Below are 13,522 nucleotides of genomic sequence, written 5' to 3'. Positions count from 1 at the left end.
ATATATAAACATTGATTTGGTGTTTATTGTCTTGTTTTCATCCTGTTTGCATGGTTTCTTTCAGCATTTTAGATAGATCTTTCTATTTTGGGTGTGCAGGTATTTGATAGATTCGGGCTCATACCACTGAGGATATGCTGATTGTGTATCCTTTTGTGTGGTTAACCTGAGCCTTCGATTGTGCTTAGTTCAATTGCAGGTGTTCGTCTAAGCTGCGCCAGAATTGGGTGCTTAGCCGTGCGTCTCCAGTCTGAAAATCTTCCAAGTCCCTTTGAAGATTGGACCGTTCCTGCAAGGTTGTGAGCTATTCTGGCCAAGCAGGAATTGGTTATGTTGAATCCGTCTACCCGCATACTCGTGTTGTTAGTTTTAGATCTCCTAACCCTTTCCTTTTGCTCTTTATTGTGTAATTCGAGAATCACAGCAGACTAGCTTGTTGCAAATCGTAAGTCCCCTTGTGTTTCCAGCAAAAACACATCAAGCCACTGAGAGATCCCGCAGTCAAGACCTGACAAAAGAAACCTTGAGGTAGTCTCCTTTGATCAAACTTAGAAAACAGCATTAGAGACTTCCTTATCTCAAGAGAGAGTAGGATAATCAGTCGGCTATTCTATTCTGCGTTGGCCGTATGGAGTTTGCAGCAATGCGATTTCATCCACGTCAACACAGCCGAGCAGATTCGGTTGGTCTGCGCGACGGAGGCAGTGGATACAAAAGAGGAGTTGCTGGAAGCCGCACACATGGTGAAGACAGCTTTGGAGAAAGTATTGGTGGCGGAGCGGGATGTGACTGCACGCACTCAGCAGGTGTATGAGCTCCGCGCTCGCTTGGCGGCCCAGACACCGACATCTCACCGTTCTGCTTCAGGGACGCTTCCTCAGCCCCCTCCCTAGTCTTTCAGATATGTATATTGTATAGGTTGCATTATCTCCATTTTTGTAAGTCGCCTTTAGACGACTTTTCTTTTTGGGGGGGATGTTGTTGGCAGCATTATTGTACACGGGAATAAGATTAGTTAATTATGTGTAATTGTTTTGGTTAGTTGGCAACCGAGGGGTGGTAGTTGCGGTGCGACGGTTGGCGCTCACACCCCCTCGGTACCCTTTTATACTGCGGAATGTAACTTGTAACACACACTTATTTTGGAATAGAACATCTGATATACTTTGTCTGATATTTACGGCATTATTCTGCATTATGTTCTTTATGCCTCAAGTTATTCACCCGAGAGGGCAAACATCATTGATTTGACCCCCAAAAAGACCAAAAAGAGGATTTCGCTCTGGACCTAGGCCAAGGACAGGTCCTATACTTGGCTCAAATTCTTCTCATTTTGTGACCATACTTGCTCAGATGGATGTCTAAGGATCCCCTTAATCTCAATGTAATGTCCCTACTATTTAGAGATCATTAACTTGCAAAACAGATTGTTAGAACATAACAAACATATATATATATATAAGTAATCTAAATTGCAATCTAACTTCAATGCTTAATTAACATAATCATAATTTTCATCTAATAAAAAGGATACAATGCCATACGTAAGTATGTCCTTAGGCGGTCGTGCGGCTTGCCATACGTAAGTATGTCCTTAGGCGGCCGTGCGGCTCGCTTTCTTGGAACCCCTTGGTCCCAAGCCCTCCACGAATTCGAAGATGAATTTGAATCCTGTCTTGGGTGTAACCTCTTACACCCCAAGCCCTCCAAGGAAGACCCTTGTCTATTCCTTGTCTTGGGTGATGCCTTCATCATCCAAGCCCTCAAAGAGGATCGGCCCGACCTTTGAGTCCTGTCTTGGGTATAGCCTCTTATACCCAAGCCAGCCAAGGAAGACCCTTGCCTTTTCCTTGTCTTGGGTGATGCCTCCATCCTCCAAGCCCTCAAAGGGAATTGATCTGATCCTTCTCTTCTTGGTTGAGTTTAGTCAACCAAGCCATACATTTGCATAACAATTTCAGTTCATAAACTATCCCTTGTGTTAACATGAATTCTTAATGTATTCTTAAATTAATATATATATCAATATGATTTTCCATCTTTTACATATGCATTACATTTCTTAGAATACCTTTTTATTCATAATCCGTCTTAATATACAAACTTATGTATACAACAATTGACAAGATTATATCCTTTTACCTATTTTTAATGACTAGTGAATATTATACATTAATATATGTATAAATATCCACTAGACTACAATTAACATCACCTATTAATGAACCTTATTCATTATCCATTACTCATTAACTAATATTAACTAATATTAATGTACCTTTATAATTAACATCACCTATTACTATTAGTAAGAACGACATTTCATATCCTATACTTATATTGTTTAATATAAGTGGGAACTCGGTTTCTTACCTCTCTTCCGTGGTCTGCTCTTCCTTACCTTTTTCCGCAGCCTGCTCCCTACCTCCTTCCTTGCCTTTAAGTCTTACTGCTGCCTCCTTTATAACCCGTGAGGGGTTGTGCCCCTCCACGGGCCCCTTCCGCTTGAAGGGGTGCGGGGGTACTAGGCTGCGGTTACCCACGCACCACTTCATGCGGAGGTAACCCAGCCCCATGCGGGATTATCTTTAACTATGTTTTATATATAATATATTAAATATTATATCTTGCTTCCTTTTAAGTATATTAAATACTAATTACGTTTCATTTTAAATATATAAAATACTATATATTATTTCCTTTTAATATTTTAAATATTAATTATATTTCATTTTAAATATATGTATTATTTCTTTTTAAATATAATAAATATTACATAACGTTTATATTACATAACATTTCATTAAATATATTCAATATTACACATCAAAATATATTTAAATATCTTTCCATTTAAATATATATTAATAATTTAAATAACATTTCCTTTAAAACAATTAAATATATTTCCTTTAATTTTCATAGATTACTTAGATTATTATTTTAATTTATTCATTTACAATATCCTTATCCACGCAAGTGATTTTACATCTCGTGATACCGTAGGGGTTATCACACTCAACCAACATCAAGTTTGATGCAAAATTGGAGCAAAATGGAGTTTTTAAGGATTTCGCTCTAGACCCTTTGGAAGGGTCAGGAGCGTAATTCACATTCTAGGCTCAAGTTCTATCATTTCTCCACTCCAAAATGCCTCCCAAGGCAAGCATACACTAGTCTTCTTTCTCCCTAGGCTTAGGAATCCATACCTTGACCTTCATCATGAGCAAATTAGGTGAAATTGAGAATTTCGCTTTGGACGCTTTGGAAGGGTCAGGAGCGAAATTCAAGACTTGCTTGTTTTCCTTCACCTAAGTCTACTCCTTTTCACTTTTCATACCTGGACTTCCATTTTTGATTCCCTCTCTCAACATGACAAAACTTGCTTGACCCTCAAAATGGCTAGAAAGGAGAATTTCACTAAGAATCATGGCCAGGGACAGGACCTATTTAGGATTTCGCCCTGGACCCTTTGGAAGGGTCAGGTCTGAAATCCTTGTCCTAGCTCAAAATCTTCGTTTTTGGTGGCGAAAATCCTTCCAAGGGCAATCCTAGGGGCATCTCCCAACTTCTCTCACCCTGGTCTAGGCTTGGCTTCGCACAAATTTTGGAAGATAGAATAGGTTTTAGGATTTTCGCTCTGGACCCTTTGGAAGGGTCAGGAGCGAAATCCTTGCTTTTGAGCTTATTCCTTCATTCTTCCATTTCAATTCACCTCAATGGCCAAGAAAACGTTACTCCATTCCTATGTAGGCCATAAGAACCAAAAGTTTTATTTGTTTTGAAGGGGAAATAGGTGATCTTAGGAATTTCGCTTTGGACCCTTTGGAAGGGTCAGGAGCGAAATCCTAGTTTTTGCTTAATTCTTTCATATTTGTTCATTATTAGCAACCCAAAGTTATGCCCAAGGACATATCCAATCCTAATTCACCTTGACCCACACTAGACTTGGCACAAAATTGAGAGAAAAGAGTGGTTTTGTGAAATTTCGCTCTGGACCCTTTGGAAGGGTCAGGAGCGAAATTCCAAATCTAGGCTTGACTCTTCATCTTTTCAACTCCAATCTTCTCTGGAAGGGAAAAATACATCACTCTTTACCCAAGGAACAAGGTTTGTAGCCTAAGCAAAGGAGCAAATGAGGTTTATAAAGAATTTCGCTCTGGACCCTTTGGAAGGGTCAGGAGCGAAGTTCATCCTTTAGGCAAAATCTTCATCTTTCAATGCTTTCAACCACTTCTCAAGGCAAGAACATATCAATCCACCTTCCAACATGCCTTAGAAACCAACACTTGGCCAAAACTAGGAAGGAAATGAGAGCTATGGGGATTTTCGCTCTGGACCCTTTGGAAGGGTCAAGAGCGAAATTCTCATTCTTGGTTAATTTTCCACTTCATTGATCCAATTCTTCCTCAAATGTGATCAATTCAACTTCCTTCCACCCTAATCAAGGCAATCCACCATCAAACTAGCTCCAGACAAGGCCAACCTAGGGCTTAAGGCAAAAAAGAAGGTCAAATGGAGGATTTCGCTCTGGACCATTTGGAAGGGTCAGGAGCGAAATTCTCCTTCCAGGTTGATTTCCATCATTTTATTGCTTCAAACATTCTCTCCAAGGCAAATATGCATCCAAGTCCCCCAAATCATTCCTTAGAAGCTCCAAACTCGGTCAAGTTAAAGAGCAAAATAGAGAAAAAATGAATTTTGCTCTGGACCCTTTGGAAGGGTCAGGAGCAAAATTTTCCTTCTAGGCTCATTTTCACTTTTTTCCTCCCTTCTTTGGCTTGGATATAACTCATTAGGCTTCTCCTGATCATCCTCTAGTCCAAGTTAGCATTCACTTCAAGGTTTTGTGAAGAAAAAAGGGTCTTGTATGAATTTCGCTTTGGACCCATTGGAAGGGTTAGGAGCGAAATTCCTCCTTATGCTCAAATCCTGACTTCATTTTCATATTTCTTCATTCCAAATAAGTGTTTTGCCCTCGATAATGCCTCGGAATGAGTTAGTTCTAAGTTTGGATCAAAGTAGAGTGTCCTATAGAGGAATTCGCTCTGGACCCTTTGGAAGGGTCAAGAGCGAAATTTGACATTTTGGACTCTCTGTCAGGATTCATATATGGAATATAACATTTAAGTATAAGATCTTATACTTTAAGTTATATTCCATATATACTGTCAGGATGTTTGAGAGTGGTTTCGGACCTCCAGGAGTTATAATGCAGAATCTAGTTTTTGGAGGATTCTTCAATTTTCCAGACTTAGTCAAATTTCAAGATCAGGATGACATTCCAGACTTAGCCAAAATTCAGGACATTTGAGGATTAGGATTACATTCCGAACTTCATCACTCACCAATTTGACTTAACTCAGACCTTCAAAGATGATATTCACTCACCAAGCTTCATTGACCTCCTCAAACTCAAACAAGACACAATTAGCAACAAGAGAAAAATTTTGTCCTAAGGAAGACTTTCAAAGATGACCCTAACCCGGAGCATCCATTGACTCACCTTTAGCTAAAACAAAGCCTGCTATCTTAGTGATCCCTCTGGCAACACTCAGCATGCAAAGGCTAATAGACAAAACCCTAAAAGACCTAGAAAGCAAACCCTAGAAAGCAAAAAAAGTAGGGGTCCCCATTTGCAATGGGGCGATGTGTGAATACGTCACAACAGGTTCCTAATTGCTGGTTGAAGTTCGATATGCAAATCAGATTTGTATGAAGTGTTTGAGGGCAACTTAGAAGAGAATAGGAAGACTATTGCTGGCCGTCCATATCAGTTGTCTGCTGAGAACAAACTGCTGCATTGCTGGAGTTATTAGAACATCAGATTGGGAGTCATTATTGGCCATAGTAAGGCAGAATTGAGCTGTACCATCTTAATAGTGATCTGCTGGCCGTATTTCTACCCAGGTTTAAGGTATGATTGCTAGGGCTGTCCGTGTAGATTTGGAAGACTGCTAATTCTTATTTGAGGGTGTTTCTAGCTAGGAATTACTGCTACAGGCAGCCGTCCTCTACATAGATTGAAGACTGCACTTTGGAGGCCCTAATCTCCCTTACTTGGATGTGTAAGTTTGCTGGTATATTTCTGGTAATGCTGGAACAGATTTGATGAGAGTATCATATATTTTATGACAAGCATTGTATGTTGTCAAAGGACCTGAACATTTGAAGACTACAAGCTGGAAATCTTACCAGGTCCACATAACATCTTAATCTGAAATGTAATGTTTGAAATATTTTTAATGAAGTTTGAACTGAAAAATCAGATTGCATTTTCAGAACTTGGAATTTTTTGAATGTTTATATTCTCAGTTATCAGTTTGTGTTGCAATTTGTTATATATATTTATCCATCATTTTGGGAGTATTACAAAACCCAGACCAGCAAGTAATATTTGTAGAAATGAATGTATGCTAACTGTTTGACATAATTACTGAGTAATATAGAAGAAGAGAAAAGTACAAAAATTTAGTGGCAAACAGGGGTGTCTATTACCTGTACTAGTTGGTGCCCTTGCCATGGAACTAGATTGGGCTCTAGGATCAGCCCCATGGTCACCCACCTTAGCCTCAGGTTCATAATCTGAATCATTTCCACTACGAGAATGGATTTCCATTTCATCCTCACTCATGTCATGAGAGCTCATTGTGATAGTGACACTGCGTTTCACAAAATAAAAATAAAAAAGAAATTCAATAATCATGTAGTTTCAGTCTAGTTTAACAAATTTCAATTTTGAAAACAAAATTTAAAATTTAAAATTTGATGTTTAATCTTGAGGGAAAAATGATCCATTCATCATTTTGCCCTCAAGATTCAACATCAAATCTGATTTTGAAATTAATCAAAGAAAAAATAAGTTTAAACAACAGAAAAAAAAAGAAAACCGAAAATTAGAAAATGAAACAAACATAAAACAAGAAATAACCTACCTCCTCTTCTTGCTCCTTTTCACTCCTCTTACACTTGCGCTCACTCTTTTCACTCCTTGAATCACTCTTTTCTGAGTTTTTTCTCTTCACCTTGTTGATAAAAAATATCAGAAATAGAAATGTGAGTGAAATCAATAATTTTAGGGCCTTTGTAATGCATAGGGGGCATGGGTGGGGTCCACATCAAATTAGGTTAACCTCCAAACCCAAAAAATTCGCTCAAAATAAACTTAAATGCTTTTTTAAGTGTTCAGACGGGAGACTTTTGCATGTCTCTGCGCTCCTCAAGAGATGCCGAGATGTCTTTGCATCTTTGGCGGTGGTGGCGGGACAGCGGGGGACACCATGTCCCCGTCTCCCAGTCTCGGAGACATCCCCATCTCGGAGATGTGGGCCCGGGGGGGGGACGCATCCCCATGGATCACTGTTATACACACATATTACAACCATACATCAACTATACATATCAAGCACACATATTCATGCATACCACAAGGGAAACAAGAATACTACTCTCTGTAATAAATGGCAAACTCTGATATGATCTTATGGGCTGATTGCTGCTATTAATCTGCTCTTTTGTATGCACTAGTGTGTACTCCAGTTTTCTCTTGATCAATTTAACTATTAGACCTGCAATTGATTCTTCAATGTATGCACAAGAATCTGAAATAACTCCTCCTGAAATCTGCTCCAATTATCTGCTTTCTTTCTGCTGCGAATCTGCTCTTATTTAGGAATTGTTTTTGCAATGAATTGATGCCCAAATGAATTATAATAACCTTCCTTTTATACCCTTCAACCAAAAGATGCAACCCTACTAATCAGGTCGGCCAAACTTATTTTTTAATTAATTTTAATTTTCCTTGCCCAAGATGGGCGTGCTAGAACCAAGGTAGGGTTGGCCAGAAAATAATTTATTTAAATTAATTTAAATCCCTTTGCAAAAGGTGGGGGCCAATGCTAGGAGAGGTTGGCCTCAACCATGAATTTGTTTAATTTTGTTTGCATGCCCTATTTGGACGCCTAGGTCAAGGAGGTCGGCCTCAACAATGACTTTGTTTAATTTTGGTTGCATGCCCTATTTGGATGCCTAGGTCAGAGGGGTTGTCCCATAGTTATTTAGTGATCATCTTCACTGTTTGCCCTTAAATCCTAGGTCAGCCCTAAACCTTCAGATGTCTAGTTTATTTAGTGCTGGGATTTGTACTTAGAAAGCACTAACCTTAGGTGGGGCATGACATATAGAAGCCAAAAGTGAGAACCACTGTTTAAAAGCATCTCATTCAATGATAATGATTTTATTGTATCGGGAAGCAAAAATATTAGTTGGTCTACAACTACCCATGACAAAGTTGTAAACTGTTGTTCACCAATAATCAGTAGTATGTTCCCTTAATTCAGTAGCATGCATTCTTTTGAATTTTTTTAAACAACCTTGTGTGTTTTTTAATATTCAGAATTTCTTTTGCCTGAGTTTTGCTGAGTCTGAGTTTTCAAATTTGTTCAGGTCAGCCAGGTTATTACCAAGTCTGAGTTTCTCACCTATGATTGATAGAACTCTTATGGTCTTAAAATAACCTTGATTTTTAGAACCGTTACAGTTACAAAAAAACATGATTGGTCCTAGAATAACAGAGGGATTGATTGGCAAAGGTCTAATGCTTCCTCCAAAGGCTCTAAGTTTACATTGAAAGATTCTTGAACAGTTTAGGATTTTATGCTTCATTATGAGTTCACAGACTGGAAGATGTATACCTATTGCACTGCTGATTCTTCAGAGAGTTGCTTCTCCCCAGAAATCACTTGGACAGTGTTGGGTTGGATTTGAAGCAGCAGGACATGCTTTGATAAGAATTTAGCCTTATTGAGAAACGAAGGTTCTCATTGGATTACTGCATCTCTCTCTGCTATGGAGTCAAAGATTGCCATCATGTCATAGACCAATAACTTGAGATCCTTTGGGACCAGGTAGGGTCCCATTACTTTGCGTATTAAGGACCTTTCTTGTAGCCTGTAGTTACTTGAGCATTTTGTTTACTGCTATATCTGATAAATTAAATACAAGAAATAATAAATAAGATGACAATACATACCAGATACAGGAGTAAAATATATCTTTATTCGCACATGAAATTATTACAGAGAAGAAGACCATAGATGGTTAGCCAAGGATTACAATTGATCTGACTCTATCCTACTCCTTTCCTTGATAGTATACAACATATTTAAAGGACCCGATGGTTGCTAGAGGAACACTACCATCGACCAACCGACACATACAACTACCTGAGAGTGACAACTTAATTTGGACAATTAATACATTGCCGGATAACCAATATTATTGAACATAACAATAGGCATTGTACGCTGACTACACCTTTGCTCCGCGTTCTCAATTTGGTAGTAGATTTATGGGGGTTACCAATGAGCTGGTAGCAGCCATTTTCCATTACAGCATGGAAATTTGGTTTGACTACGATCTTCCTTGTCTGCTGGTGGAGATATTGCATCAGACCATCCTGGAGACCTGAGATCTTTTTCCTGTTACTGCTTCTTTGAAGGAAGGCTGGTGAGGCTTGGTAGAGGCCATGGCCTCCCCATGTGCATGTGCTAACCTAAGGGTGTGAGCAGATTTGATCTAGGAGAGTTTTTGATCTCTCTTTCAGGTAAGAGAAGAGAAATCTGGACAATCTCACAATATAGGAAGAGAATGAGATGAATGATTAGTAATTGGCAATTTTGATTAAAGAAGAAAAACATAAATTTCATTTCATTTTATGATAAATTGATTTCATGTTGAAGCAACAAATAACATGGAAATTGCTCACAATTCATTAGTTATGGCTCATGCATTTGCCTCAAGATCGCCTTTCTTTAGTTGGAATGAAATTTTCAAATTTTACTCAAGGGAAAGTTAATAATAAGAGACAAACCTTCATTGATTAACCTCTCCCTGTGAATAAGATGGTTTTTTCTGCTTCAATGGTCATTGGAGTATCTGTAGAATCTAGACAAATTTCAGTTTTTCTTTTTCTGTTTTATTATCTTTCAACATTCTATTTATTTTTTAGCTGTCAAGCTCTTCTTCATTTTCAAGTTTGAGCTTAAGAGATGAAAAGACCTCCAAAATTGGCCGAATTTCCCAGCTGTTTCTTGAAATCTCCAAGAAACTTCAGAGCAATTTCTGGGAACTGCTAGATACATATAAGCTGTTTCCTCAACATTTCTGGGATAGTTTACCTCTTTTGTAAATTCTTTTGGTAAAGAAAAACAATTTTATCAAATGTATCTTGCAGTTTCTTATTATTCTTTTACTATTTTTGGCACCCTGGCTTGAATACAACTGATTTCCTCTGCTATTGCTGGTTGGTGCTGGAAGCAGAAGGTGCTGAGTGGATAAGTGGAGGTGTAGCACTGTGAGAGAAATCACATTCTTATCAAACATTTAATAAAATGTCCCCGATCATACAGTTTGAAGAAAAATAAATAAGATTCAAGTGTTTCTCAAAGCAGATTGGAGGTATAAGGCAGTGGAGTGGCTGGGTAACCTTGGAAGTGGTGGTAGTTGCAGTTTTGGATACTCTGAAGAATAGACAATGGAAAAATAAAAAATACAGTGAAGAATTGAAATCAGTTGTTTTTATAGGCTACTTCTAAAAGAAACCAGGATTGAAAACAACTCTCTGTATTGTGCACTATCTTATCTGTGTTTTCTGATCTTCAAAAAATTGTTGAACAACCAGGAGAGTTAAGAAATTAATATAGCATTTTGCCCCTTAAAATTTTAGCCATGTTTGTTGATAGGCTATAGGCTTTGGTTATAATTTTTTGTCTCTATAGAGGTGGTTTTTCTCATTGAAGTTTCTCTTGTTTTCATTTCTGAATATTGTAGAGGACCCTTTTTAATTTTAGTTTGACACGTGGGTACTTTGGATGCAGGCTGTGGGTACACTTTTGTGCTGTTTATCTTATTTCAGGAGCTGCTTGTTCTCTTCTTTATTTGGTAAGTTCTTTTGACACTCATGCAGTGTGCTTTCAAATTGTATATGCAGTGCATTGCGAAGGCACTGCCTTCCAACATATGGTTTAAAATATTAAATTTGTTTTCTGGGACATTTTGGTGGCTTTTTTTATGCATTTATGAAACAGTTCTTTTTGCTTGGTAAATTATCAATGTGTGCCATCGATATTGCGTTAGGGAAATTCTATCACAGGAGACTCACTGTAAGTGTTGCAAGATATTAATGAAGAAATAATGCAAGATAAAAGAAGTTAAGGAAATGAATTTAGTGTTCCTGCAAGGAAGGTTCATTTATGCACAATCAAGTGCCTTTTAAATCTCATTGTCATGATGGAATAGAGGTGTAAGATTATAATTAAACTTGGTTAGTTGAGTTAGTGATTCTAATAACATGGTTGTTCACAGGAATACAAGGGTATTGCAGAAAAACGGTTTGCTTATTTCTATTCAACTCCTCCTCAAGCAAATCACTTTACAATTCTTGTTCGTGGTATACCCAAGGTTCATCAGCATACTATGAGTGAAACAGTGGAGGAATTTTTCACTCAGTACCATCCTTCAACTTATCTTTCACATCAAATGGTTTACCACACAAGAAAACTGCAGGCACTCATGGTGAGGATCTTTTCCAACTAGCATTTTTGTGACAATCCTCTAAATAGTAAATACTTGATTGTTTTCACAAATATATGTTCTGTTGCAAAACTTCGTCAGTTTGAAATAAAATGTTTCTATTATGTTTTTCTTGTATATAAATCTTTTCTCCATTTGAATACATATGCATGTGATTTGCAATGACATTTTAATTTTGGTTAAACTTTAAAACCACTCACAAAAGTGGCTTATGTCTTTTTTGTAAAATGTAGAACCAGAAAACAAATGCGTCTTATCCTCTTTCATTTCAAGAGTATTTGATACATTTCTTGAGTCTCTCTTATGGATATTTTAACAAAAATTAAATCAACTAAGAGTATTGATTTTGTTTTAATTTAGATAGAAATATAAGAGTTTTGAGGACAATTAACTATCAAGAAACTAGATTAATGTCGATTTATAACCAGGGATTCAAAAATTCGTCCAAAAAGGATAAGAGGCTACAAGATAGAATGAGAGGATTGATAGTAAGTTTGTTACTTTAACTGCATGCACTGACATTGAGCTTAGACTTGATGGTGATGGAAACTACATTGGATGATCACTTACGTAGAGTTTCATATGTTGGAGGCGATTGAATAATTTATACAAATTGTCTTAATATAGTAAATACTCAGAGATTATGCTTCTTATCTGATATAGGAGTCTATTGATGTGTCTAAAGTCGCATCACTGCAAACTCCATTTGGCCAACGCAGAATAGAATGATATCACCGAGTATCCTATCCTCTCTTGAGATAAGGAAATCCCTAATGCTGTTTCAATTTGATCAATGGGGATGACCTCAAGGTTCCGATTGTCAGGTCTTGACTGCAGGATAGCTCAACGATCGTTGTCATTTGTTGGGAGCACAAGGGGACTTACGTTTTGCAACAAGGTGGTTTGCTGTGATTCTCAGACTATGAAATAAAATCAAAAGGGAAGGGTTCAGGAAGCCTAAGGACAAGGATGATAACAACTGATGTAGCGGGTAGACAGATTTCAATAAACCGGTTCTTGTTTCGCTAGAGATACCCTCACAACTAGACAAAAACGGTGCAAGCTCCAAGGGATGAAGGATTTTCAGACCGGAGACACTCGTTTTAGGTACCCAATTCTGGCGCAACTTAAGACGAACACATGCAGTTGAACTAAGCACAGTTTGGGTTTAGACTAACCATGCACAGTGACCTACAATCAGCAGACCCGCAATGGTATGAACCAAAATTGCATCAAATACCCCTCCACACTTCACCATTAAAATCCCTGCACTCTAAAATTAACCGGCTGAAAGAAACCATGCAAACAGACTAAAACAAAGACAACAAACACCATATTTCCATGTTCATATATTTGCTTCAGCTGCCATTACAAAAAATTTGCAGCATCTCTATGCTATGCCTAAAATCTAACCTATTCTAACTCTAAAATCTAACTACAAAATTCTAACCAACAAAATTCTAACCCTTTACAAAAGAAAGGCCTCTGCCTTTTATAGAATTTACAATTTTGAATCGAAGGGCAGGATTAACTGCATCCAACGGTCCTGATCTGCCTTCCAGAGACTGGCAACCTTAACCCATGTCCATTAAACTCTTAGTCATCTATCCAACCACTATCCTCAGCTGCCTACAATTGTTTGGCATTAATTTGGTCTTCTTGGTGGTTGGGAATAGTTGTCCACAACTGACTTGTTTCCCCTTTCTTTCAAAATATCTGAGTGGGGCCCACAGGCAGTTTTACTATAAAACAATTTCAGTTTTCAGAAATTGAACTTTTGGAATTAAATCCAGTTGTGCACTTTTCTTGAGAATGCATAGACTTGCCGCATTCGGAGTGTTCTTTGGTCCCGGTGGTGGACTTCATCTTTGTTCAGCGGCACGGTTCCCAATGCCCGGTTAAGATCTCGCGCTCTTTTTCCTGCATCTTC

At 38.0% G+C, this 13,522-nt stretch overlaps 1 protein-coding gene across 1 annotated transcript in view; it reads left to right on the top strand.

Moving 5' to 3' along the window:
• LOC131032552 (CSC1-like protein HYP1) overlaps positions 1 to 13,522 on the top strand; it is a 326,093-nt gene that overhangs the window by 124,416 nt on the left and 188,155 nt on the right. Inside the window, exons 3-4 of the mRNA XM_057963567.2 lie at positions 10,878 to 10,941; positions 11,365 to 11,574. Of these exons, the coding sequence (XP_057819550.2) occupies positions 10,878 to 10,941; positions 11,365 to 11,574 (274 nt within the window). The remainder of the gene's footprint in view (positions 1 to 10,877; positions 10,942 to 11,364; positions 11,575 to 13,522) is intronic.

This window comes from Cryptomeria japonica, chromosome 3 (genome assembly GCF_030272615.1).
Source record: "Cryptomeria japonica chromosome 3, Sugi_1.0, whole genome shotgun sequence".
Lineage (NCBI taxonomy): Eukaryota > Viridiplantae > Streptophyta > Pinopsida > Cupressales > Cupressaceae > Cryptomeria > Cryptomeria japonica.
This window is presented reverse-complemented; position numbering and strand designations above follow the sequence as displayed.